General features: G+C 49.3%; 3 protein-coding genes across 7 annotated transcripts in view; all 3 read right to left on the reverse strand.

Annotated features, from left to right (window-relative positions):
- nckap5l (NCK-associated protein 5-like) overlaps positions 1–3066 on the reverse strand; it is a 15970-nt gene extending 12904 nt beyond the window's left edge. Inside the window, exon 1 of one of the 3 annotated variants that reach the window (XM_076026922.1) lies at positions 2861–3066. The gene's annotated coding sequence lies outside the window, so the exon portion shown is untranslated. Of the gene's footprint in view, positions 1–1484; positions 1614–2860 lie in introns of those variants that run through there. The other 2 variants (XM_076026918.1, XM_076026921.1) reach the window with 2 other exon arrangements.
- Positions 3067–4282: 1216 nt separating this feature from the next.
- Positions 4283–12119, reverse strand: kansl2 (KAT8 regulatory NSL complex subunit 2). 3 transcript variants are annotated; one of them, XM_076026924.1, is made up of 9 exons: positions 11989–12119; positions 11032–11318; positions 8713–8888; positions 8510–8627; positions 7228–7391; positions 6777–6940; positions 5892–5988; positions 5001–5263; positions 4283–4518 (listed from the first exon to the last, which is right to left on the reverse strand). In XM_076026924.1, the coding sequence occupies exons 2-9, from the start codon at positions 11295–11297 to the stop codon at positions 4336–4338; spliced, it is 1431 nt and encodes a 476-aa protein (XP_075883039.1). In that variant the 5' UTR covers positions 11298–11318; positions 11989–12119; the 3' UTR covers positions 4283–4335. The 3 variants fall into 3 exon arrangements, with proteins under 3 accessions (XP_075883039.1, XP_075883040.1, XP_075883041.1); XM_076026925.1 differs by having other exon boundaries at positions 11859–12000; XM_076026926.1 differs by lacking the exon at positions 11989–12119 and adding an exon at positions 11847–11975.
- A 172-nt stretch (positions 12120–12291) lies between these two features.
- Positions 12292–26295, reverse strand: ccnt1 (cyclin T1). Its single transcript, XM_076026923.1, has 9 exons — positions 26085–26295; positions 25068–25149; positions 24848–24976; positions 15957–16017; positions 15670–15732; positions 15529–15574; positions 15276–15439; positions 15116–15186; positions 12292–15027 (listed from the first exon to the last, which is right to left on the reverse strand). Exons 1-9 carry the CDS (start codon positions 26255–26257, stop codon positions 13810–13812), a joined length of 2007 nt encoding a protein of 668 aa, XP_075883038.1. The 5' UTR covers positions 26258–26295; the 3' UTR covers positions 12292–13809.
- Positions 26296–27716: the final 1421 nt, after the last annotated feature.

Consider the following 27716-nt stretch of genomic DNA (forward strand, 5'->3'; position numbering starts at 1 on the left):
GGAAGCTCAGGTTTCCTGTTTGAGACGAGCCCCTACGGCTCTCGGCTTCATGTCTGGACAGGAAGTAGTTCCCGGCTCCAGAGGTCAAGTCAATCTGGAGCTACTTCCTGTCCCAAATTGTGAGCAGCAGGAAGTCCTATTAATGGAACGCCACCAAACATTAGGGTTCTCATCTGGATCCGGAGCAGGAACGTGTGGGCGGAGCTACTGGAGGGTTGGCGGGGGTGGAGCTACAGCCAAGGGGACCTGTGATAAAACAAATTGCAAGGCTAACAGGAAATGGGCGGAGCTAGCGTGAGCCAACTGTAGAGAGCCAATCAGATCTGTGTTCTGACTGGCTGAACCCATGCAGGTTTTTCCAGGTAGGAGGTCCAGCACTCACACTCCCAGTCTGATCCTGAGGTGACTGAGCCTGAACTGGTTTGAACCAGTTCAGTCAACTCTGAGTCTTGACTTAAAAGTACAATGATGAACGGAGCCCAATCAAATCGACTGAGATGGTGCCTGAACATCGTAGAAGAGCAGCAGTTGGAGGACAAAGCAGCTGTGCTCCACTTCCTCTTTGGACAGGAAGCCTGCGCTGCCTCTTTCTCTCACTTCCTATCAGATATTGCTCAATGCTCGATGTGTTTCATCAGCTCATCAGCTGATCCCTGATCATGTGACTAGCGGGTGCATCAGTGCCAGACGTTGATTCATCAACATTCAACAGCCAGAGGCGTTTTCCAGGAACTGTGGACGTGGCGTCTGTTAGCAGAACATCTGGGACCAATCAGAGTCAGGTGGGCGGGACTTCTGGTTCTGCTACCCAGCGAGTCGACAGCCGGCCAGTCAGAGCCAGTGTGGTTCTGATCTCTGTGGTGGTAGTGCTCCACATGGACCTTAAGCCGCTGAAGGTCAGTCAGACTGAACTCAGGTTTTGGAGACGCGTCTTGGAGTAGGTCACGATCTGGTGGGACAAGGACAGGACAATGTCCCTCTGACCCTGTTGTAGATCAGGCCAAATTCTGAGGTCTTCACCAGGCTCCTTGGATTGGGCCACATTCCGAGGTTTTGACCAGGATCCTTGGATTGGGTCACATTCTGAGGTCTTGACCAGGTTCCTTGGATAGGGTCACATTCTGAGGTCTTGACCAGGTTCCTTGGATCAGGCCACATGCCAAAGTCTTGACCAAGATCCAGGATCCAGCGATGGACCACAAGGTGAGTCCAAGCTGGACCAGGTAAACCTAGAACCTGAACCCCTGAGATGAGATCTTCACCTCGGAATGCGCTTTTGTTGGCTTTTAGCACTTAGAATAGCAATCCACAGCTACACTCCGCTAACAACACTAGCGACAACAGTGGACAGACTCCAAAAACACAAGACACACATGCACACACAACTCTCTGACCTGCTTGAAACACACTATGGTGCAGGTGTGACCCTTAACCTGGTCCTGCAGGCAGTGAGTTGAAGGTAACGGAGCTTCACAGGGACTCACAGAAGCAGCTTCAGGGTAGGAGAGGAGAGGAGGTGAGGTGGAGGAGTCCAGGATGGAAGGATGAAGACGTCTTCATTTCCTCAGACCAGGCAGGAAGTGATGTCCCGGGGCACCTGGAGTTCAGCTGTGGGGCTCCCCGGTTGGTCCAGGAGACTGCGAGGAGACCAGTCACCCTCCATCAGTCTGTCCTTCTGTCTGAGAACAACTCTTATTGCGACCATCCATGAGCTCATTGTTGGATGTCTCACATGACACAGGACAAGACGTTGTGTGTCTTCCACGAACAACAACAACAACAACAGCAGCAGGCTGCAGTCCTCTACAACCACGAGTTCAACAATCACCGCCTAATAATCACAATACAAAATCATCCCAAAAACCTCGAAGGTATTTGTCCGCAGTTACACAACATCCCCATCACTGACGACACGACCCATCAGGACCGACAATCGATAGTGTCACAGAATAGCTTCTCCACCCAGCCCCTTTAATCCTCATTATAATCTGGATTAACATCAATCCGGAAGTTTTTGTTACATCAGAAGGAAGACCGGAACCAGAACCACAGAACCAGAGCCGATTTGGAGCCATGACTAACATGATGTTTTGTAGCGAATCACCACCATCTGTTCATTTCCCACATGAACACAGTCAACACAGTTTCACTTCCTGTTCGAGTCCGACGGGTTCAAACACCTTAAACCTGGCTGGAGGCTTTAGAGCGCAGATTATCCCGGGATAAACCGGTTCACTGTCAAACAGCGCAAAGATCACACACACACACACACACACACACACACACACACACACACACACACACACACACACACACACACACACACACACACACACACACACAGCCGAGATGACTAGATGACTGTGTAGCTGGATGGGGTTGGCTCTTTTTAACAGTTGACCACTATGTTAGTGTGTTGTGTTGTTGGTCCGTTGTAACACCGTCATGACACCGCGTCAGAACCGGGTCTCCAGTGGACCGTCAGAACCGGTTTCAGCGGCTCCCCCACTCCCTGCGGTCTCGGCCCGGATGTTTAGCGTTAGCCGGTTAGCATCACCGACTCGGCGGTTAGCGCTGAGCCGACGGCCCCGGGTGGTGCCGTCGTCAGGACGGGTTCCGACAACCTGTCCCGAGCGGACCAGCCGCGGCCCGGTCCTCGCCGAGTTCCCGGTACCCCCGGACCGACGAACCACTCGGTGAAAAGCCCGGAGACAGGCCGCATTCTAGACTCCACATCCCAACCGCAGCCCACCCACCCCCAACCCCATCACCGGGCGACGCCAAATCAATGAGGCCGGTGTCGTAGCTCCTCCGACCGGCTGACAACCGGCCGCGGGCCCGGCTCGGCGGCTGCACTCACCTCAGCCGGTGGCAGCGGGCCGCTGTGTCCGCTGCGGGTTCATGGTGAAGCCGGCCGCAGTCTCTCTCTCTCCGCTGGTTCCGTCCCGCAGCCTCGGCCCTCAACTCAGTGTTTGGGCTCGGAGCGGAGTGACGTCATTGTGCCCGCCCCGCTGGCTGCTCGCAGGCTGGCCCAGTCTCACCGAACACACCGTGGCAGGCGCACAGCTGCGTGCGCATCTCCAGTCAGACACAGTCGTGACGTAATTTAATTACAAACTAAGCATAATTGTTATCAGTTGTATTACTTGGAAAATGTGCAATGGAATGAGCTGCTTGTGAATTCATGATCAAAATTTTAATTGTGTCTGATCAATTTTTACTCAAAAGGCTGGGCTTTATTCGTGTTGCTTTCACTGGTTTTCTCCTGCACTGGCTTGACAGTAGAGCCGTGCTTTTCTGTTTCCCTCCACAGATGAAAGTTTGATACTCTTCTGACGCTTCTGATTGGTTCTCCTGTCAAGTTGAGAACTGCAGCGCCACCTACTGATCGTCTGCCGGTGGAATTGTCCCTCTGAGGAGAGTACTCTGAGCGATTATTGAAAGTAAAAAAATAAATAAATACATCAAATGTAATTAGTTACATTACTCGAAATTGTTCAATTACTATTATATTTTCAATAGGGTAACTTGTAATTGCAATGGCAAGTCAACCTACTGAGACCCGTATCTCTGAACACAGACGCAACATCAGAAACAGATGAAAAATCTTCTGTGGCTGGGCATTTTTTTCAGTGCTGAGCATGATGTTTGGTCTCTCAGGTTGCAGGGTATTGAAGAAGTGAAACCCTCAAAACGTGGTGGCAGTTAGGGACTGACACTTTTCGGATTCATACCTTACAAACGGAACAACTTAGAGCAGGCATGGTCAAACTACGGCCCGGGGGCCATATGCTGCCTGTAAAGTTTTTTTTAATCTGGCCTGCCGCACTTGAAGAAACTATGTTACTAGTCAGTAAGTCATACAATAGTTGTATTTCATTAATTATTTTCAGTGTTTTTAGAGTCATTTCAATTAAGTGCTAAATACTGATTTTGTTGTAACTTTGCTTTTGCTCTTGCTCATTTTCAATTGACATTAAAGCAACATGTTTTGTACATATCCCATGATATATTTTTTCCTCCTATGAGGTGGGTCACCAAAACACCATCCATCTCCTTCTGCCCTTCTGTCAAAGAATAAAACCCATTGTGGCCCACCGGTCAAAACGTTTGCCCACCCCTGCTCTGAAGTCACATTATTCTACCGTTGCTGAGGCCCTTCAACCAGGCGTCAGGTGGTGCTGGTGGTGGTGAGATGTTCTACAGGCAGATGACAACGGACCAGCGTGACAAGCCCGGCTGTGTATTGTTTTATAGTGAAAAACCACGTGACCAGGACAACTTTCAGAATGGCAAGATTTATTTTCAAACATTTTGAGCTCAGGACGTTTAAAACTAGGGGTGGACCTGGTCGGCCATGATGGCATCCAGCTCGGCCTGTTCGGGGTCGTCTGCCGTCAGGATGTCCATGGGCGCCTCAGCGATGGCTCGGATGGTCTGGTCCTCCAGCGCCAGGGCCGTGTCAAACTGCAGCGGCGAGGGCGGGCCCTGCATGCCGTCACCCTCCACGTCCAGGTCCTGGACCAACAGACACAGGCTCCCGTCACAACCACACTCAGCTGCGACAGGATAGACCGGGCGTGGGCAAACTACGGCCCAGGGGGCCATATGCGTCCCGGTTAAACTCTCTAATCCGGCCCGTGAACTTGAGGAAATTATTTTAATAGTGAGTAAGCAATAAAGTATCTACATTTCATCAATTTTTCAGTGTCTTAAGAGTCATTTCAGTAAAGAGCTAAATACCGTGGGGCTTCAAAGAAGTTGATTTTGTTGTAACTTTGCTTCTGTTCGTTTTCAATTGACACTAAAGCACGTTTTCAACACATCCCATGATAAATTTTTTTTCCTCCTATGAGGTGGGTCACCAAAACACTCCACCCATCTGCTCCTGCTCCCTCTGTCAAATTTTAAAACCCATCGCGGCCCCACCACCCGGTCGAACAGTTTGCCCACCCCTGGGCTGGACTAGCAGAGCCCCGCCCACTCGGCGCAGCACGTACGTCGCTGAACTCCAGGGGGAGGCTCTCGGTGGGCTGCAGCTCGGCGGCGCTCAGGTACAGCTCCCTGGCGGCGCCGCTGCTGCTCAGCTGGACCTGCGGGGGGGGCAGTTCCTGCTCTGGCTGGTACATGGGGGGCGGTAGGGTGAGGTGGAGGGGGCAGCGGGGGTCGGCCGACTGGCCCAAGTGGACGGTGCGCTCGCACGGCACGTCCTTCAGGCCTGGGCACGACTTGAACAGGACCTGGTTGGCGTCCTGGCGGATGTCTGGAGGTGAGGTCAAGGCCGAGTCACATGACCATGAAGACAACAACAACAACAACAACAACAACAAGCGACGGTGGACTGAGAAGCATCAGTGCAGAAGCTAGTCGTGTTAACAGAACCAGCCCTGGAAACCACAGGTACTTCACAGGCGCTACACAGGTGCATTGTTGGTAAGGAGGCAGTGTGTTCCTTCCAACTGAACAGATTTGACCCTTGGGAACTTTGGGAAAAATCCACAGACCACAGGAAGGAGTTGTTGTAGGCCCTGTTTGAAACCAGAAGCTACTGGCAGCAGCTGGTCTTGATCTGGGCCATCAGACTATCAGAATCAGTATCAGAATATGACCATCAGTATTGAGTATCAGAGGTGGTATCAGGATCAGAGGTGGTTGTAGAAGTAGAGGGAGGCTGTTGGATCAGTGAGCGGAGACGAAAACTCTGAAACTTTATTTAAACGTTCATGACGCTTCAAGTGCCTTCGTGGAGATCGAAGACTCGCAGACAGTGTGAGGTTCTACGTGAATTATGAAAGCGGGTTATGGAACCTTCTGATACACTTGTGTGTGTGTGTGTGTGTGTGTGTTTGTGTGGGCTAAAGGTCACATTGGGGTCATAAGTAAGAGGATACGTGAGAGGCAGTGTCGGGTCATGGGCAGGACGGGGTTGGAACATCTGGCTCCCTCCACGAAGGACACGCACTTCTCCTGGACGCTCCTGCTGTAGGACTGCAACACAAGCACAGGTGGTCCAACATCACCACCGCTGACCTCATCCACCCGTCTGCTGGGATCCTCCCCGCTCCCACATTGTGCCCAAGTCTCACGGTGAGAAGTCCGTCCTTTAATTACCTGCCACTCCACTACAACACTGTGGAAATCAGCCCACTGTGATGTCACAAAGGGAACCGGTACCACGACCCCGTGGCAATAATAATCATCTTGTCCATCTTATTCAGTAATAATACATAAAAAACGTTTATATTTTCAGTACTTATGATATACAAATTTTTCAGGTATTTGTACTTTACTTGGGTATTTCTTTTTTGTTTTTGTTTTTTTTTTTACTTTTACTCCCTACATTTGTACACAAATATCTGTACTTTCTACTTCTGACATTGGTAAACAATGCTTGTTAATTTTTTTTAATTTTTTTTTTTTTAAGACGCAAATTCTGTTAAAAGTAATTAACTTATTATGTTATAATTGTTGTTGCTTGCAGTGGTGGCTATTTGAACAATATTGTAGTGTTGTTCAATATAAAAGTGCATCATATTGTAGAAGGGTATTATTTTACCTCGGCTTTGGAGTCACTGTTCAGTGTGTTTTTAAAACAAAGTAAAATAAACCTATACTTTCTTACCTTTACTTGAGTAAAGGAGTTGAATCAGTACTTTTACTATTACTATATATATTTTTTTGATACTATTTTTAAGTATGAGTACTCTTAAGTACCAAATATATACTTTTGCCACCTCTGGCTCTGTGTGTGTGGTCACCAGGTGGGGAGCAGCTACCTGGGGGGCACCTTCGCTCACGGCCTGCCTCCGTTCTCTCAGCCGTCGGTGCAGCAGCGCCTCCACGCCGTAGCGCCGGCGGTACCGGCGCAGGGCCTTCAGCTTCTTTAGGTCATCCCGCTCCTTCGCCGACAGACCCTCGGGTCCCGTCAGGAGGCTGCTGCCTGCCACACACACACACACACACGCACGCACGCACGCACGCACGCACGCGCACACGCACACGCACACACACACGCACACACACACGCACACACACACGCACACACACACGCACACACACACACACACACACACACACACACACACACACACACACGATTAGCCTGCACCACCTCAGCTCCTCTCTCGGCGAATGAACTGCAACCAAAGCACTCATAGCATGACAGTAATCACACAGGGTGACGCAAACCACACAGACACATATGCGGACCGACAGCGCGGCTCTCACCGAGGGTCTCGTGCTCCACCTTGCGGCTGTGCAGGTACCTCCTCTTCTTCTCCTTCAGCAGGTGCTGCAGACGCTTGAACTGGTCGATGTAGAGCGACTGCAGCCGGATCAGCTTCTCCCGGGTGATGAGCGCCACCTCCTCCGCCGTGTACACGCCTGCATGTCTGGCACACACACACAACATGTGTCACTAGACAATAATAGAATTATTTACATCTACAGGTTTACATTTATATACGTCATACACTTGTGTGTGTGTGTGTAAACATCAGCAGCATCACACCAGGCTAAAGCTACAGTCCCTGTAAATGAGGCAGAGTGGCTCCTCTGTATTTAACAAACGTCTGTCTCCCCCTGCTGGCCATCATTATGGTTTTAAACTTTGGCATCTCAGAAATCCTTTGCGCTAGATGACATTTTTGGGGAGGGGTTTCCGGTGAGATGAAGTACAGAAATATGCACGCACAGTAATTTGTTATTTTGTAGTTTCCTTTTAGCAGCCCAACACTAACACGACTCAGAAGAACTACAGACCCCAGAGCCCCACAGTGCCCTCAGTGGCTGCCTGGAGCACAGCAGGTCAGTTAATTAGAAACCAATTCAGAAACAAAGAACCCTCAGTCAAACCCATGAATGTATTATATAAGAACTGGATACCAGACTAGCCATATGTTGGTGCGGTGATTATTTTCCCAGTGGCCACTCAAAGTACTGCAGCCAAAACCCCACCTGGCCCGAAAAGCACCCCACCCCCCACAGACTGCAATACAAAAAGACAACAACAAACAACTACGCCTGACAGGACGACTGTGACCTGAAACATGGTTCATATTAAATCGTTCTATTATATTTTTAGCTCCTGGACTTTTAATCTTTCTAAAAAATGTAGAAAGGCCAGAAAATTCCCAGACAAGAGTTTTATATTTCCAGCCTGACATCACAACGTTGTTGCGTGCTGCTGTCTCGGCTTGTTCTGATTGCCGGATACGCATCACGTGAGTAACAGAGGCATGATGGGAAGTAACACCTCTGCGCAAGCATGCTCTATGGGGCCGCATGATATGGAAGTCACCCCGAAGCCATGGACTTTTTCAGCACATGCGACTCTACCGGTCGATCGCATGGAGAGAGAGAGAGAGAGCAAGAGTGAGAGCGAGAGAGAGAGAGAGAGAGAGAGGTGAAGAGATTTGGAGGGACTTCAGCTCGATCTTCCGCCTTGAACCAAGGTGAAAGACTCAAAGCGGTGGGATAAACTCAGCTTGGGCCCGAGCACTGGTCTTACTTCAGAGGGTCCTCGTGGTCGCTGTCCACACTGTCTGCGTCGCTGTCTGGTTCTCCTCGCCACGTCTGGTCCAGGACCAGCGGCGCCGGCTCCTCCTCCTCGCTCAGACTGTCCTCGTCTGTGTCAACAGGACGGACGGTCAGAATCGGCCTCGCCACGACACGGGTGGAGATGTGTGACCCTGCCGGCTTTCGGAGACATACCGAGGGCCCGGCTGGCTTCGGAGCAGTCCACGCCATCCATGCTGTGCGTCTCCGTTCGGTTGTAGCAGCTGAGCTGGGACAGCAGGGCCTCCGGGGAGGGGCTGGACAGGGACTTCCTCATCTGGGCCCGGAGAGCCATGGCGTTCCTGCGAGCGTGTTCTGCACAGAAGGTCACTCTGAGGAGCAGACAGAGCCCAGCGTCAGCCTCAGACTTCCTTATATTGCCATTACACAAATTACACAGCAGTGCATTCGGGCAGCCAATATCCATGTATATATATACATATTAGGCTTTACACCGATCATATCGGCTATATCGGATCGGCTGATATTTGGCATTTTTTGAAATGTTCGTGATCGGGCATCATGTCATAAATCACCGATCCGATCAATGACGTCATGGTTGTGTTGAAACTGTTTTCATCTGTCTCATTTACTCCAAAGTAGTTTCACAGCATCGACATGTTTATTTGTTTGTATCCGAGAGCTAATGATTCATGATTAAAAAAAAAAACTCATTTTCGTCTTCGAGCCTCTTCCTGCTTTGAGTACTGTCGCTATGTGACGGACAATAAAGTTTCTTTGAATCTTCACGACTGCAACATCCATGGGCGACACAAACAAACATGTCGGAGGTGTGGAAGTTTTTCAAAGTGAGAGAAACAGACTTAGCACGAGCTATCTGCAATATATGCAACGCTACAGTACCTCGCGGGGTTCAACGCGGCAGATTTAATCAGTCACTTGGAAAAGATTCACACGGAGGAGCATGTCGAGTTCAAGAAACGCAGCGCGGAGAAAGAAAAAGAAAAGCAAACTCTGAAACAGATGCTATAGGGTTGCCACCCATCCCGTTTTTCCCAGAATTGTTCTCTTTTTTCACCACCTGTCCCGGGAAAAATAAAATCCCTCCCGGGACACAATTCGTCCCGTTTTTTAGGGAAAATGACAAAACCTCATTTGATTTCCGTCTGTGGTCTACTCCCGTAAAATACGCGATTGTCCCACATTTGGCAACTAAAAAACCTGTCCCGTAATGAACTGATACGAGACGCACTTCACTTTGTCCCGTATATTTCGGGGATGCCTCTCCGCCTCTGCCCCCCCCATCGACATAAACAAGTAATTTAAATATTGCTCCTCACGTGATCGTGTAAAGCCTAATACATATACATCAGAGGTCGCTCCAACTGGATATTTCCAGTCATTGACGTTTTTTTTAATTTTTTATTTTTTTAATGGTGATGGAAAAATTGGAAGGCCGTCGGTCAATTTGGCAGGTTGCAATTCACACTCCTGACCACAGGAGTGTCAGTGACAGTGAGCATATTGCAACGTCCCTTTCTGACAAACGGCTCAGAGACGTCAGTGGCTCTGTCTCAATTCAGGGTCTGCATCCTTTGAAGGAAGCGTCCTCCGTCGGAAGCTGGGTCCTGCGAAGGACCCGGCCGAGAAGGACGAACCAAAACCCGCCTCCCCGGTAACCACACGGGACGGTCTAGCCTTCAGCGTATTTCCTGGTTGCGTTACCGCCGTTCCCTGCGGCTGGCCAACCCCCGGAAGTGACGTTTTCATAGCATCAAGCTAACCACTGGTTCGCCATCCAACGATGGCGTTGGATGTTCAAATAAGTAAAAACCCTACGTTAAAAACTGAATATTTTATGTGAAATTTCAATACTTAAATTTATACGTAGTGTCTTTGCCAGTACATGTCGCTAAATTCAGCTGACTTCCCAGGAAACCAGGATCCTTTGCAGCAGCACGCAAAACATCCTGGGATACAGAAGGACGCAAAGGATAGTAGCGGTGTTTCTTTGTGTGTCTCAGCCATGGGCTGTGTCTCAATTCAGGGTCTGCATCCTTCAAAGCATGCATTTGAAGGCCAGTTGCGTCATAGCCCTGCGCGAAGGTTTGTCCCAATTCCCTAAAAATCCGAAGGATTCTCCAAATGCGGCCTTGAAATGCGCCCTACTTTTATCCGATTCAAAGGATACACCGCTACTATCCTTTGCGTCCTTCTGTATCCCAGGATGCTTTGCTTTGATGATGCACCAGTCTATGATGACCAGGAGGACGGTGTGAAATGGTGCGTTCAGGGCCCAGCCGGTGAACTGTTCATATTTATTTGACCCCAGGGCACGGGAATCATGGGGGAAATGTGTTGTTGTGTGTTGTGAGAATTACGCTGTGTGCTGCCGTTTGAGTGAAAAGTGTGACACACACACTTGCACACGTGTGTGTGTGTGTGTGTGTGTGTGTGTCATTATGAGAGCAATATAAACACGACTACAGTGAGACCTCCAGCTGCTCCACTCACCCGTCCTTCCTGTCGTGCTTTGGAGATGCGTTGGGGCAGCGCTTGCCATTCTTGGCCGAGACATAGCTGCACTGTTTGTACGGTGCGTTCTTGTCCTCCAGGACGTGCTTGATGCAGAAGTCCAGGCCGTCCAGGCGGGGCTGCGAGCACGGCCGCTGGCTGAAGGCGCACGTCAACGGCGCCTCCTGGGAGCTCCTGGGCGGAGGTGGCGGCGGTGCCGCTCGACTCCGGCTGGAGGGAAGGACGTGGATGCGTATCCGGTTCATCTTTCTGTGGAACAACTAGAGCTGGAAGAAAGAAAGAACCAGCGTGGTTGGATGAACAAAGAATCAACCAATCAATCTACTCCAGGCTAACTTTCTTTTGTTTTTTACTAGAAGTGACACCTAACTAAATATTTCTAAGGTTAGGGGCTCAAGCAGAAAATATACTGTAAATGGACTTGCAAAGTAAATATTCACATTTCTTCACATTTTCACTGAATTTCTGATAATACAATACAAAGCACTATGCACAACAAATACGAGCACCGGTGTTTGCGATTCGCTGGGAACTTGAGAAGTCATTAGTGATAAAAGACGATTTACTGCTGCGGCTCTCGAGGACCAACGAAACCCCCTTGGATACAACCGACGGCCTGATAAGGGTGAGGTGTAACGACGGGGCGGTTCTGCCTCCGCGGCAGGTGCACGGCTGCAGCCCGAGCTACCATCCGGCAAGCCCGCCACTCAGACGCAAAGCCCCGCCCTCTTCACTGCGTCACTCTTGGTAACACAGCCGCCATCTTTGCTTCGCGGCTGCTAATGCTAACAAACCGTCATATTCACCGTCCGCGCCTACGAGGACGACTTATAGCGGGGGAGTTAACGCGAAGAGGTGTCCTCCTGCTTCCGAAAGACACCCCCGACCTCCAGCGGCAACATCCACCCGGCCCCCTCAGCACTGGGTGCCGCTTACCGTCGGCTCCGTCCGCTCGGGTCTGACTGCCGAGGCTCACTGCGCTCGCTCGGCTTCTTCCTCTTCTGTCGAACAAGAGACCGCCTGGGCGACACGAGACACACTCCTGCCCCTATAGGGCATATTTATAATTACCACTTTGTAAGCCGGCTTGACGGACTGTAAATATGATTCATGTTCATTCATGTTTAGAAAGGAAATCCATCGATATTTTGGGTTCAGGGGTAATAATAATAATAATACTAATAATTCATTAACTTCATAATAATATTAACTAGATAATAAAAAGTTCCCCTGGAGACGTTTTGTTAAAATATCGACCAACTTTAATTGAGAATAAATCAATCACATATCAAAAGAGGACAGTGTTCACATATATAAGCTTTTCAATGAAAACAAAACGATCCCAAAGGTTTGATTTGCAGACCTGAGTGATAGTGACATAACCGCCGAGACGAGAACACAGTAGACTGACCGCAGCAGCGCGTTCTGTCTACTGTCTCACGTGAGTTTTGTGTGGTGACCAAATCAACCAGTTCCATGGTGACGCGTCGACTTTCAACACTTTCACACTAGGTGGTAACACTCTGAAGAGCCCTGTGGGGAAACCCACAGAGCAATATTCAGTGTTGGAAAGGAGCCGACCCGTTTGAGTCATCCTCCGCAGAAGTACAAGTACAGTGTGAGTACAGCGGCTGATTGGTTAATGTGAACGTACAGTTACACACTGAGTAGTGGGAGGGTTGGCCAAAGTAATAACACCTGGTCTGTGCAGGTGACACCCGTCTGTCTTTACGAGTCGTCAGCCAGGACTCAGGAGTATATAACGTGTCACGTCGGAACAAGACCGGAGGTACGTGGATCGCCTGATGCCTCTTTTTTCACTTACATACAATGATAATAAAAGTCCCCCCCCCCCAAAAAAAAAAAAAAAGAAAAAAAAAGAAAAAGTCAGGATATAATGTTCAAGTTAGAGAGTCACGTGATTCAAACTTTGGCTCTGACAACACGCCACTGAGTTAAGCACAAGCCTGCTGAGACAGAAACAGGCGTTTAAAACATCCCTGATGGAAACAAAACAGGAAAAAAAAAACGAAACCTGGACCGTCACAGAGGCGCGATGATGTCACTTCCTGTCCAATACTTTAGTGTAGACGTGGCTCCTAACAGACATACGGAGGGAAGCGGCGATATGTCTAAACTGAACGCGCAGCCTGTGACCTCACCGTGACCTCGGCATGAGCGAGGATGAATATTTCACAACCATTTAAAACAATGACTGTAACACTCTTAAACAGAAAGGAAAAAAAAAAGGTACAAGCTTCCTTAATTTACATAATTTTTTTCATATAACAAAAGGTAAAAAATAATTCATTTTTGTTGAAAACATTTTCACTGTGCACATAAAACCGAATAAAACAGGAAGTATGACCAACCAAGCGACATGATTGACATGGTCGATGGCTAATTTGAGACAGAGCCTGTCAAACGCATGCACCCGTCTCGCCCATCCTCATGAAGAAGACCCTCCCCACCCTTCACATCCCCCAGAGCTCAGGGTAGAAAAGGGAGCAGTTCTTAAAAGCATTTCAATAAATAACATCCTATAAAAAACAGTATAAAAACAAAATCACTCTGGCTGGGAGTGGTGTAGTTTAACTGTACAGGTGTCCAGGAGGTCGTGGGGGTCACGGCTCTGCACCGTTATTGCGTCACAGGTGAACGACATTCTGACTGCTGTCACGCTGGCGTGTGTTTGGGCGGGTTAAAATACTGGGATGGATTACTGTGTGTGTGTGTGTGTGTGTGTGTGAACGTGCGTCACTTTGGTAACGGCGGCAGGGGGGGCGGCGGTTCCACGGGCAGGGGGGGCGGCCTGGCATTGGCCCCCCGGGAACCCGCCGAGAAGCGGTAGTCTGCGCCGTACTGCGAGCGGTAGTCGAAGACGGAGGGCGGCGCTGGCTGCACGCCCTGCGCGCTCAGCAGAGAGTTCAGCATCTCAAAGGTGTCCTGAAACTCGTTGGACTGGCCGCCCGCGCCCGCCCCCGGCCCCGCGCCCACCGCCGAGCCGTGCCCGTTCGTGTCCCTCTTGTCCCCCTTGGAGTGCGAGTAGCTCCCCTGGTGGTGGGGGAGGCCCAGCGCGGGCAGAAGTTCGGCGCCATGGCCCAGCGTCGGCAGCTGGTAGGGGTTCCTGGACGACTTGGCCACCTTGGAGGAGCCCGGCGGGTCCTGCTGGGAGTGGGTCCTCTTGCGGGACGAAGTGGAGGAGGAGGAGGAGGACGACGAGGAGGAGGTTCTAGAGGAGTCACTGGGAACCTTGCTGGAGGAGTGTTTGTGTGAGGAGGAGGAAGAGGAGGAGAGCGAGGCACTGCTGGAGGAGTGGTGGTGGTGGTGGTGCTGGTGGTGGTGGTTGGAGCGCTCCTTGTACTTGTCCCGCCCCTCCCCGGAGCTCCCTCGCTGCTTCTCGGGCACTCGGATCTTCACCTTGATGTCCTGCTCCTGGACCCGCGACCCGGCGCCACCTCCCGGCGCCACGGGGAAGCGCATCTTTATGGAGCTCCTGTCGTGCCTCTCCTTCTCCAGGGGGATCTTCAGGATGATGGGGGAGGGGCTGGACATGTCCGAGGAGGGTGCAGCCTGCTGGTGCTGATGCTGCCTGTCCTTCCGCTGCTGCTGCTGGCCAATCAGAGCCTGCGCAGCGTTGGCGTACTCCCTCTTCACACTGGCCTCCATGTTCTCCAGCTTCCTCTTCTGCGCTGCCAGCACGTCGGCGTTCTTGGCTCGGTACTCGCTCAGGGACACCTTGGCAGGGGCGTGGACCTCGTTGCTGGGCGGCACCGGCTCCGACCCTCTGCCGCTCCAGGTGGCGGCGCTGCCGGCGACTGTCCGCTCCGAGGAAGAGGGCGGAGCCGAGAGGCTCATCAGGCCGGCCACTGTGCTCTCCGAGGAGGCCATGGAGATCATGCTCATCATGGTGTCCCGCTGGTCGCCCTCCTCCTGGACTTTGGGCTTGGTCTTGTTGGGCGTCTGACCTCCAGCCTGAAAGCGCAAACACACACATGTATCACATGACCCGATGAGCAGGAGGGCTGGAGGTCCGGACACACGGGGGAGCCCAACTGCATACCTTCCAGTTTCGGATCCGTTTCAGGCGGCTGGGCGTCTTCTCCAGGATCTGCAGGAACTCGTGCGTGAGCTCTGGAAGAAGAAGAAGAGGAGGAAGAGGAAGAGTTGGAGGACGTGCTGAACATTTGCACTGAGGTCCAGTGGAGAGCCCGCTGCAGTACCGTCCAGCAGCTCCAGGGTGACCGTGGGGTCCACGTACTCCCACCAGTGCTTGCCGTCCGTCGACACTGGGATCTCCCAGTTGGACCACTTGCAGGCCAGGTGGATGCAGACGCAGGCCACCACGGGGGGGCTGTACTGCAGACAGAAGGTGGTCAGGTGGAGGCTGCCAGAGGGAGAGAGAGGGAGGAGAGGAGACGGTCAGCATATGGAAACACAACACACTGCGGCAGTGACGCTGTTCGGTTGCGCTACCTGTTGGTGGCCATGAAGTAGGACGTCTGAGCCAAGTCCTTACTGGCTGCAACGACACAGAGAGCAGGAGAAACATTGACAACCTGCCCAGATGTTCCTCACAGAGCAGGGAGGGTGTGTGTGGGGGAGGTCCACACTCACCTCGGACTAGCTGAGTGCACTTGACCACATGAGTGTGAGGGTGATCGATGGTGATCTCAAAGGCTGCAGGGAGACAAACACAGACACACAACACATGTGAGCACCTGCATCACGTCAGCAAAGAGAAACACTGGCTGAGGAGAACACCAATCACAGGCGGCCAGAGTGAATCACAACTTCACACCTGATCAGGTTGTCAGTGTGAGTTAACTCGTTACGATCAGCAGCTTGAACACAGAAAGTGACACTGCAGCATCTGCTGACATCACTTCCTCCTCACAACTCACCCAGCGTCTGCAGGATGATGCTCTCCAGGATGACCAGGTCCTGGGCTTGTTGCAGGTAGGCCTGGGAGGGTGAGAGGACAGGTGAGCTACTCTCTGACCTCCGTCCCTTGGATTTGCCACCACCAGAGGCTTTACGACAATTTCCTCACAATAACGTTTTGGCCTCAAAAAACAAAAAATCTGCATTGTCCTGCCAACTCATTAATGATTTGATTTGAACTTTTTGACTTTACACAATGTGATTTGGTTGGAGACAATTCACGATGCGATTCAAAATGATTCGATACGATCCAAAGAATTGTTAAGGCCTATATATGGACTGTACACATCACAATTACTGCACAATTCTAAATTTTCACTTGGCAGACGCTTTCAACCAAGCGGCGCACGACACAAGCAGTTTAGGCTGATTGAAGTTGGATTTATTGCTAATTAGCAGTAAATCATTTTTTTTTTTAAAATACGATATTTTATGTGTCTATTAATCTCACTCTCTATTACATTAATTTTGGGGATTTCTTTTTGGCCTCTTTAGAAAAAACAAAAAACAATGACAAAGAGTCCTTCTCCACCTTGGAAACAAGGCTGCAGAAGACATAAACCATGCAGTCATCAACGTAACTGACAATGTTGGAGAGGAAAGCGTTATATGTAACGTCGTTAGGTAATTTAAATTTTAATCAGTTACATTACTGGAAAAAATGTGTAATTAAATTACGGTTACTTGCTGAAGTATTCATGATTACAATTTTAATTTACAAAAAAGTCTGGGCTTTCGGTTTAATCATTTCACTTTTGTTGATTTGCATGGTTTTCTCCCGCACTCGCTTGGCAGGAGCGACGTCGTTTTCTGCTTCCCTCCACAGATGAACATTTGATACTATTCTGATGCTTCTAATTGGTCCTCCTGTCAAGTTGGGAATTGCAGCGCCCCATTCTACTGTACTGTCAGTTGAATTGTCTCTCCCTGGTGTGTAAACTGAGTTTAATCAAAATTTTGGAAAAACACTCAAAATGTAATACTATATAATTACGTTAGTTTGATAAAATAATTGAAATAGTTACATTACAATTACATTTTAATAAGGTAAGTTGTGATTCTTCCCAACACTGGTAACTGAGATTCTTACTGATGCAGACACGCTAAGACGCAATATATTGCGTATTTGGCCAGCAGCTGTTAAAGCTGCACACTGAAGCAACAAGACGTAGATGAATCATGCAATGGAAAATATGTATTCTTGGATTATTCTTTATTCTGTTGTATTCTGTGTCATATGATCACTAGTAGCACGTGTAATCTGTTAGTTTCATAGTATAACCTTCTCGAGACATTCTCCTCGTGGTCCACCAGAGGAGGCTGTAAATGTGTCAGCTTGTGCTGATTCTCTGTGCTTTGTTTTCCTCTTCTTCCCTTCCTTATCTCTTCCCCTCCCAGTCCAGTGTATAAAAGACCTTCTTCCTCCTTTCCTCCTCGCACTCGCACTCCCATTTTACTGTGTTTTGTGCCTCGGAGCTCCGATCCCCTTTTTATTGTTTGTTCATTAAATTACTTATCCCAGTATTCCTGCATCAGCATCTTCGCTCTTTTCCACAACAATTTGGCGTCACGAACAGGATAGCTGAAGACCCGTCAGTGAAACTCTGGGACGTCGAGGGCCCGGGACCAGGAACGGAGGAAACTCCTCGTTCCCCCTCTACCTCGAACCAAGCATTCAGAGATGAGAGGATCGGCGTCTAAGAGTGGATCTGATCGGCTTCACGTCTATCCAAGCGAACCTGGAAGGGAAGTGCTGATTCAGAGATCGGGTGAGAAGTAATTGTTCTTGTCTCAGACATATCAGTGACCAGTGGGTTGTTTTCCTTGTCGTCTACGAACGGTCCCGGGGCAGGACGGAGCGCATATGTTAACCGTGCCTGTCAGGTAGGTGTTGATTCTGAATCAACACTGAATTCCCGCTCCACAAGTGAGCCGGACGCCTTTGGTGGGTAACTACCAGAGGGGTGAGTTTTTTCTCTACCTTTTTGCGCCTTAGTAAGAAAAAGGGGTGCACGGGGACGCCTGTGTAACTTTCCGACTTGAAATTTTGTGAAAATTTTGTGAAAAGTCGGGAGGGGTAAGTCTAGCTAGACATGGGGAAGAACCAGAGCAAAGTGGCTGCTGCTGTTCCCCAGCGGGGACCAATTGTGGACGACATGAGAAAAAAATATAGTCCAGATTGTCTTGACATGTTGGAAATTTGGGTTGAAAAGTATGATTTCCCAGCAGGGGGATCACTGAGTTTGGAGGAATTGAGAAACCTCCGGGATAAATTGAAGATAGCAGAGGGAGAGGTTACAAAAAACAAAAAACAAAGAAATATGCTATTCAGATCATCAAAGATCATGAAAGGTGTTTTTCATTTTGGAAAACTGAAGCAGAAGTCAGGGACAGGAAACAAGTGAAAAAACGTGTGAACAGCACTGTGCGCTGGAGCACAGGGGTGACAGAGATAACGGCAGAGGGTGCACACACTCACACACACTCCCCAGAGGAGGGAGAAAAGGAGCCACTCACACACGAGCATTCAAATGCACCAAATCGTCTGTATCCTTCTCTTACAGGCCCGAGGGACCCTCTCCCTGACATGCCTGTCTTCCCTCCTCCCGCCTGCCCTCATCCAACGCTACCACCGTACAACCCTGCGCACTCCAGCACCGACGCCGCAGCGTCGCCACGTTCATCAGGACTGCCGTCAACCAAACGGCCAGCCTCATCACTGCTTTCAGACAAGGGCTGCTCCCCCAGATCGCCAAAGCAGTTAACACAAGCTGCTGCGTGGGGATTGAAGATGCCCGGCTGACAGAGGTCCGACGTCATGCAGTGCACGCTGAGAGGCTTCTGCAGGAGGCCAGCGATGCAGAGGACAAGAAGATAAAGCGTGCCTCCCTCACCATGATGAAGCACCTCAGTGACACGGCGAGACGGCCCTACAGGAACAACGACAACTGACGAAGGGCGACTAGCGGAGATAGAGGCGAAAAGGGGGCGTGCCACATCTGCGGCCGAATGGGTCACTGGGCCAGAGAATGCCCTGACAAAGGAAGACACCGCGGGCAGAACCATGCCCACTGCAGCCAAGAGAGTGATCGCGAGGGCCGGAAAAGAGGATCCAACTTAGAGCAGCTGAGGGGGGAGGGTGGAGTGGGGGACACGGCATGGACCCGGCGAGACGGACCCCCGGCCTACAGCGTTTTCGCAGGGAAGTGATGCACACACACACACATGCAACACGCTTCTTGCAATGAAGAAATGCTTGCTGTCCCCTCTAACTTCCCTTTCCCCTGCTGACAAATACACTGATTCATATTCTGATGTTGATTATTCGGAAACGTATACTGATTTACATGTTGATGATGATTTTTCTTCTGACAATGATTTAGGTTCGACTGATTGCTCTCAGCCTGACGGTGAGACATGCATTGACACTGACACAGAGTTCGAGGTTGATTTACGTGACCAAATTTTGAGCACCATTGACAGGTTTAGAGCGTCGTCACGTGCCGCCTCCTCCCACATACACGTTGTATAAAGAAGCTGCTTTTGAGAAACTGCCGCGGGTCACTTTTAGAATCATGGGTAAAAATATCACGTTCCTAGCCGATAGCGGAGCAACATTGTCGCTCCTTCGTGCAGAAGAACTTCCCCAGTGTAAAAAAAAAAAAAGTGGGAGATATGTTTATTCTGTCGGGGAAGCTGGAACGAAGAAGAGAGAGCCTCTCACCACTCCACTTACTTGTATTGACTACGGCGACGAGACATGCACATCACAAAACCAAATTAAACACAGCTTCGTATTGTCAGAAGTGTGTCAGATGAATTTGTTGGGAAGAGATTTGCTTCTAGCCCTGGGCATGAATCTCATCTCCACCCCCGACGGGTTGATTGTTGCCAGGTCGTTATCTTCCTCGACCTTGGCTCAAATTCCTAAGCCTCTCTTGCATGTCTACCAGTGGTTGCTTCCCCTCGAGGCCTCAGAAGAATTGATAGTGGCGGCTAACGATAAGGTGCCGGGTGATGTTCACTTCATGAAAGCTCCTAATTTGCACTGCACAGCCAGTGCAATTTTTGAAAGAAACAGTGTGTTTGAGAGTCAGTTTTTATTTATTTATTTATTTATTTTTTCAAGCGTGAATGATGGCCTTTTTGTTTCTACGTTGTTTTGGGGCCCCCAACGATGCGTTGCGTCTGTTTCACTCACACCAGAGCAGAGTGCATTTCTTTTTTTTCTGTCCGTGGGTCTACCCCACACATTTCACTTTCCAAGAGTCCAGGCTATGAGTGGAAGGACCTAGGTCCGTTTTTGATGAAATGCCTGTCGACCAAAGACTGGCACCGAGAGGAGCGGGGACATTTTTACTCCCCCACTCTGAATGTGCATAAGACTGATTTTCCACTGGAAACACAGGCTCTTCACTGTCTGCACCTGACAGAGACACGTGACAGCGAGCGCCACAACACGAGTTTTGCATGTTTCACTGACACATCGCAGCTGCCCGAGGAACTGAGTGAGGTTCCCTCCTCACTGTGGGCTGCTCACAAATACGATGTGGGACTGATCAAAGGTGCCGAACCGGTGAAGATCACACCCAAAAGTGATATTCGGCCCAACCAGCCGCAATATCCTCTGAAGCCAGAAGCTGTTGAAGGGATCACTCCTGTTTTTGATTCTCTTCTCGAAGCAGGTGTCATTGTCCCATGCCCCGACTCGCCAGTGCGCACGCCCATGTTCCCTGTCAAAAGGGCCAGAGTTCCTCCTCAACGTGATGACTGGAGGTTTGTTCAAGATTTGAGAGCAGTTAACGCTGCTGTCCACGCCACCGAATGTGCCCAACCCACACACGACTGCATAGCAGAGCTAGACACAATTTGCTCCCCCCCGACCTGACCTGACTGACGAACCCCTTGCTAATGCTGATTTTGTTTTCTACGCAGATGGTTCAGCGTTCGGGGACGACAAAGGCGCCAACAGAGTTGGTTACGCAGTTGTCTCCGACTCGGAGGTCATCTGCTCTGACTCCCTTCCATGTCACCTCTCAGCACAAGGGGCATAGCTGGTTGCGCTAACTGAAGCATGCAAATGTGCTGCGGGCAAGTCTGTCACAATCTACACAGACTCCCGTTATGTGTTTGGTGTCGTTCATGACTTTGGGGCACTGTGGAAATGCAGGAACTTCCTCAAGTCAGACGGGAAGCCGGTGTTTAAATCATGTGCTTATTGCTGACCTCTTGCAGGCCATACTTTTGCCCTCCCAAATAGCAGTGTGTAAATGTTCTGCTCACACTAACCTTCGTGACCCTGTTTCCCAAGGCAACGCCAGAGCTGACGCGGCAGCAAAGTCCGCTGCAAGGCAGCCCGCACCCTCGTCAGCCCCGATGATGACAGCCTCATTTGAGGAGGCTGATGCATCACTGGCTGAAATGCTGTCCCTCGCCACAGCGAAGGAGAAGGCCGCTTGGCGCTCCGCCGGCGCATGCTGGAACCACGTTACTGACATTTGGGTAGGACCAAACGGTAACCCGTGTCTGCCAAAACATTTATTTTCACATTTTGCTAAATTGACGCATGGGTTAGACCATGTGTCAAAAGGGGGGATGTTGGAATTAATTAATCAATTTTGGTTTACTAGAGGGTTTTCAGTCGTAGCACAAAAGCATTGTGAAGCGTGTTTAATCTGCCTCTCACAAAATGCAGGACGACCAGTCAAGATGGCAGCAATAGCAGCACACCCGGCTCCAACCAGACCGTTTGAACATGTCATGATGGACTTTATCGAATTGACACCGTCAGCAGGGAAAAAGTATTGTCTGGTCATGGTTGATATGTGGTCGAAATGGGTCGAAGCGTTTCCCAGCACCACACAATCAGCCAACGACGTGGCCAAGGCCTTGCTGACTGAGATAATTCCCAGATGGGGAATTCCAAACAAAATATCCAGTGATAATGGGACACATCTCACAAACGAGGCGCTTAATTAAATCAGGAAACTGTTTGGCATTGACCTCAGGAAACATTGTGCTTATCACCCTGCCAGTGGTGGGGCGGTAGAGCGTGAGAACGGGACGTTAAAAAGCAAATTAGCCAAATGTTGTGCTGACACTGGCCTGCCGTGGCCAAAAGCTCTTCCCATTGTCCTGATGTACATGAGAATGAGGAGACGCGCACGCGCTAATCTCACTCCTTTTGAAGTTTTGTTTGCAGCTCCTCCCCAGATTGGGATGACTACTGGAGGAAAGGCACTCCCCTCCACGGCCTTGTGTGAAGACACAATACTAACCTATTGTTCCAACCTTGCATCCGCTCTAGCAGACGTAAGGCGCCAAGTGTCCGCTCTTTTGCCTCAGGCTGCGACGGGACCGCTGCACTGCCTGAAGCCTGGCGACTACGTCCGGTTGAAGGACCTCCGGAGAAAGAGCTGGAGAGCAAGTCGCTGGCTGGGGCCGTTCCAAGTGCTCCTGGTGATGCAAACCGCCGTCAAGGTTGCCGAGAGGGCCACCTGGATCCACGCGAGCCGAGGCAAGCCAGTCGTCGCCGGGGAGCGGACGAGGGCACTTCAGAGGGAGGAGGAGAGCCACGTGCCGGATCATCACCTGTCGCTGTAGGACGCCGAGGACGCCGGGAGCTGACGAGTGAAAGGTGAATCAAAACGTTTCACTCCAACGAAAGCAGCAAGATGGAACGTCCGGTGTCATGGCACCTTTTCCGCCAGCCAGGCTTTTGCGGCCTACGGGGCACGCTGGCCTGCCTGGCCCTCATCAGCTGGATCATCGTTTTCACAATCTGGTGCTTCGAACGCACGGAGAGTTTCCGAGGAGAAGGTGCGCCACCATCACTGCCTCCGGCACTCCTGTTCCAGCACACCCTGCTGTTTCACCTGCCTTTTCACCTCGCACCACACCTTACAGTACACCTCACATGAACATCAGTGTTGGGCAGCCAGGACGGGCTGACCGACCCAAAAGATGGGCCACAACTGACATGCTCACTCATTCCCTGAAGACTCCTGCACACCCGTACGCAACCAATCTCTGGTGGCGTTACGCAAACTCTGCAGCACGAGCTCAAGGACATGTGAACTGTTTTGTTTGTTCCCGCATGACGCGATGTGGGGAAGTAATGTTCCTGACGATTTCAAAGTGTTTCCAGAATCTGCCAAAGTTGCTCTTTCACTGTTCCCCTGGACAGGGGTGGGAAAACTTATTTTATTCGCCGATACACTTCACTACCGTTTATTGCAGTTGACAAACTTGACACTGAATGCTACCTCGTCCATTAGCCAGGAGCTAAATGCTATTCGTCTAATGGTCCTTCAGAATTGTATGGTGCTAGACCTACTCACTGCACCCCAGGGTGGTGTTTGTCACATTGTAGGCACGTCGTGCTGTACGTACATTCCAGATAATGCTGCAGATGGCGGAGCAATCTCCAAGGCTTTAGATAGCCTCAAGAAACTTTCTGCTGCCGAGATGTCTGACCAAGGCGCCCCAGACGGGGATTGGTGGTCATGGCTCTCTCTAGGGCAATGGAAAGTGTGGTTAATAAAGCTGCTTGTTCCCGTAATCGCTATTCTCATTGTCATTTCGGTTATCACCTGCTGTTTTGTTCCTCTGATCAAGCGTTGTGTCAACAAGGTGCTCACTTCTCATCTGACTGGCTGATAGACAGCCGACACGCACAATCAGTTTGACATGTCAGAAAGGATGTTTGTGAATGTTAACGGATTCCCAGATGCGTGGGGCTTCAGCTGCCCTTATCCTGGTTGTGATTTCAACAACACCTACAACGATGTGTTTGCAGAGTACCCAGAACTTCCAGATCTCATCATTGAGGATGACGATGTCGATGACATTGACTCTGTGTAAAATACAGCACAGACGCAATGTCAGAGTTTTAGTAGTGGTTTTTAGCATACATAACAATAGCTTATAGGTTAATGTTTAAAGAGAGTTATTTTTAGTACAACTGTAAGTTCGTATTACCATGTGCCTTGCAGATTCCTGCCTTTGTGATCACGGGAAGTGTAACAGTCCAAGTTATGATGTTTGTGTCTAAAGCCAATGGTGGACATGAATTGATGTCTGTGTGGATGTTTTCACTCTTGTGTCCTGTGATCAAGAATGATCAAAATGGGGGAATGCAATGGAAAATATGTATTCTTGGATTATTCTTTATTCTGTTGTATTCTGTGTCATATGATCACTAGTAGCACGTGTAATCTGTTAGTTTCATAGTATAACCTTCTCGAGACATTCTCCTCGTGGTCCACCAGAGGAGGCTGTAAATGTGTCAGCTTGTGCTGATTCTCTGTGCTTTGTTTTCCTCTTCTTCCCTTCCTTATCTCTTCCCCTCCCAGTCCAGTGTATAAAAGACCTTCTTCCTCCTTTCCTCCTCGCACTCGCACTCCCATTTTACTGTGTTTTGTGCCTCGGAGCTCCGATCCCCTTTTTATTGTTTGTTCATTAAATTACTTATCCCAGTATTCCTGCATCAGCATCTTCGCTCTTTTCCACAACAATCACAAATGTCTGTCTGGAAACCATCCATCAGCCACACCGAGAGCAAAACAAACACCAACAGGAAGGTCCGAGTCCAGTAGAGTTATGCAAGTCGGCAGAACCACAACGTCCTGCAGCGGTACGACACAATAGCCACACACCGTCTACAAAGCTACAACATCTGGAAGAAGCCTCTTGCAGCATGCAGAAGAATCCTCCACCGGGAATCATCCAGTTGAGGAGTCCCAGAGGGTCTGACGTAGTATCCTAAATGACCCATCGGATGCTCTAACCCTCTGACTAAAGGAATAATTGGCAGTTAAAAAAAACAAAACAAAAAACAGTGGACACTCACGTCACTGCGGATGTCAGGGGACGGATCCTGAGGGTTGAGGCAGGCATGGGCCACCTTGATGACGTGCTCCAGCTTGCGGGGCTGTTCCTCCACCTTGGCGGCCAGGAAGAGTGCGGCAGGAGCAATGACCTGGAGGAGGAGGAGGCACATCATCAGCTCGACAGTTGGTATGGCGGTCGACAGCTGCAGCTACTGACCAGAGTTGTCACACGGAACTCACATTTCTGTGGAACCTGGTGAAGGACTGGACCATGTAGAAGCGATGCATGTAGACGATGGCGGTGTTGATGGTGAGCTGGGACCTACAGGATTCTAAGTTAAGCGAGTACAACAGTCATGTCCTGTCATTCCAATGACATTTTGTATCTATGCGCCCCTGTGTTGGAACTGAAGCAGCCAAAATCATTCAGTGTCTCAGCTCCCTCTTCTAGGAATGAGCTGAAATGATCAAAGCTTGTCCTTATAGGAGGCTAATTGAAAGGAACATACAAAAAAATCTTGTGCTAATGTAATTAAATTGTTACTGAGAAGAAAAAAAAATCGCCTGCACATTGTTTTAATATACAGTTTCTTGTTGACGTATGACTGTCCTGTTTAGCAGGACGTGTGCTGCTGCCTTTCTTTGCCGGGTCATTCTTGCGAAAGAGATCTAGACTTAAATGTTGTTGTTTTTTATCTATTAAAATGAATGTAAATTCATTTATTAACACAGCTGCACACGCTTAGTGGAACTAACGACCTATCAAAGTCAACATTCCACCAAAACAACGCTGCGGGCTGAGGTGAGCTAAGCTAAGCTAGCCTCCACTAGTCTGGGCCGGAAAGAGAAATATTTTGGGGGATCAATCCGTCATTTTCAAAGACAAGGTGTGCCAAGTTATGTCGTCGATGGTTGTGTGAACGTTTTCAACATAATCAAACCACTAGAAAAAGTCCGCGTCGAGTAGACCTCTGTCACAAGCAGCACATGCTAACGCCGAGGGCCGCCGACCGCACAGGCCTTCGTGGCCCCGTTAGCCTCCTCAGCTACTCGTGACACACCAACACATCAAAGTGTAGCCTCGGACCACCGCCTAAAACAGCCACGACAAAACAGCCACACAAATCCTGCGAATACCGACACACACCGGCAAGGAAGCGGCCGCAGCCTCCGCCGCACTGGCTTCACGAGGCTTCACTTCGTCCCTGCAGCTAATGTTGGATAGCCGAACCGAGCACAGCCGCCGACAAAAGATACACGTTGAGCCTCTGTCCCATGTCCTGGAGCAGGTTCGCCGCCTGTTGCCGGTAGGACAGCTCCTTATCGGGGTCGAGTCCCGCTCGGCGAGACGGGTTGTTGTCGATCTGCTGGCGGCTGTGGTACCATTTGTTGTGATTGCTGACTGGGAGAGAACGGGACGAAGCCGCCATCACTGAGAAGGACGAGAGTTTAAAATTTTTCTGCGTCACAGGAACATACGTCACAGCCGGGAAGAGCTGGTGGTTGCAATGCCGGCGACAACCGGCAGATGTCATTTCAGTAACTAATTGTAACTGTAACTCAAAGGAAGCAGCAGCACGGTGCCATCGCGGCGACGCGTCCGTCAGTCGCGTAAGGTTTCATCATTTGATCCAATTAATGTCTTAAACGTTGTTTTATTTTTATTTTTATTTTTATTTATTTATTTATTATTTTTATTTGTTTAACATCACTGGCTCACTACTCTAAGGCTTGGGTGACACAGTTGAGATCTAGCAGGACATCTAGTGGTCAATTAAAATAATCGCAGCCGCAACGTGTCGTTTATTGTGTCATATGGGTCAATATCATTATAAAGTGCCTTTGGTGTCCCCATCAGAATAACTCAGTCATCATGAAAATGCAGCAGAATAATTAAACTCTGAAGTATTACTATAAGTGATTAAAGGTTTGCACACATATCAGTACAATAATATTTCTCTTAAAATGTGTTTACTTCATTTTTTTACCATTTTTTTCCTTTGGATGTACATGATTTTGGCATGTCCCACACGCTGTTGCTAACTTCAGTGTGTGTCATAAGTGGTTAAATTATACTAAATCATTTTTAATTTTTTTTTTTTTTTTTACATTATCTTACTGTCACAACAAGTTATTTAATAAAACGAGTCACTTTTATTATGTATATTCTATTTTCATAATAATATTGGACATTTTGCATGTGTCCCTGAAATTGCTGTCCACCCAGTCATTTTGGGCTAACTGCCCCTATAAGAACTCTAATGACGTTTTCAGTGGCATCACAAGCACCATGTTGCCTTTCTTCAATGGAGACTGAAACAGTGGCTAGTTGCAGAGTAAATATTTACTCTTATCTTTCACAATTTTCATCATTTTTTATGTGTAGTTTGATGTTGTCAAGCTTAACATGTCCACCCTGTCATAGTGAAATATCAATTAATATAAAACCTTTTCAGAAATTCAAAATATATGTGTTAAACAGCACACAGTCCTCTTGCTTACTGAATAATTTAGCTAACTGTAAGGTCCACGTGTGCTAATTAAATGCTAACATTAGCCAAAAATGTCCACCCTGTCATTGTCCACCCTGTCAGCAATCCTTCCATGACAGGGTGGACATGGTTCATAACAGGAAGGCCATTTGCATAGTTTAGGCCACATGCTGACAATGTTACACATATTTCAACAGCTATTACAGACATTTTGTAACAGTACATGCTATACAGACTCCCAATTAAGGTGTTTACGGGAATATGTTGAATTGTCTTTTTCAAGGTATGAGTTCCAAAGGTCCACCCTGTCATGTTACTGTCCACTCTGTTATTTTCATGATAAAAAAAACAACACCAATATATTTTCATAAGTTAGCAAAGTCTTTGTGTGATTCCT

Source organism: Nelusetta ayraudi, unplaced genomic scaffold, assembly GCF_046127955.1.
Source record: "Nelusetta ayraudi isolate G7.1 ecotype Tasmania unplaced genomic scaffold, CSIRO-AGI_Nayr_v1 ptg000019l, whole genome shotgun sequence".
NCBI classification, from domain to species: domain Eukaryota; kingdom Metazoa; phylum Chordata; class Actinopteri; order Tetraodontiformes; family Monacanthidae; genus Nelusetta; species Nelusetta ayraudi.

Coding starts and splice junctions, on each gene's coding strand:
- kansl2 (XM_076026924.1), bottom strand. CDS start 11,297: ATGAACCGGATACGCATCCACGTCCTTCCCTCCAGCCGGAGTCGAGCG. Junction 8,889..11,031: donor AAGCACGACAGGAAGGACGG/GTGAGTGGAGCA, acceptor TCTGCTCCTCAG/AGTGACCTTCTGTGCAGAAC. Junction 5,264..5,891: donor GACCCGACACTGCCTCTCAC/GTATCCTCTTAC, acceptor CCTCACCTCCAG/ACATCCGCCAGGACGCCAAC.
- ccnt1 (XM_076026923.1), bottom strand. CDS start 26,257: ATGGCGGCTTCGTCCCGTTCTCTCCCAGTCAGCAATCACAACAAATGG. Junction 15,733..15,956: donor CATCATCCTGCAGACGCTGG/GTGAGTTGTGAG, acceptor GTCTCCCTGCAG/CCTTTGAGATCACCATCGAT. Junction 15,440..15,528: donor TACTTCATGGCCACCAACAG/GTAGCGCAACCG, acceptor TCCCTCTGGCAG/CCTCCACCTGACCACCTTCT.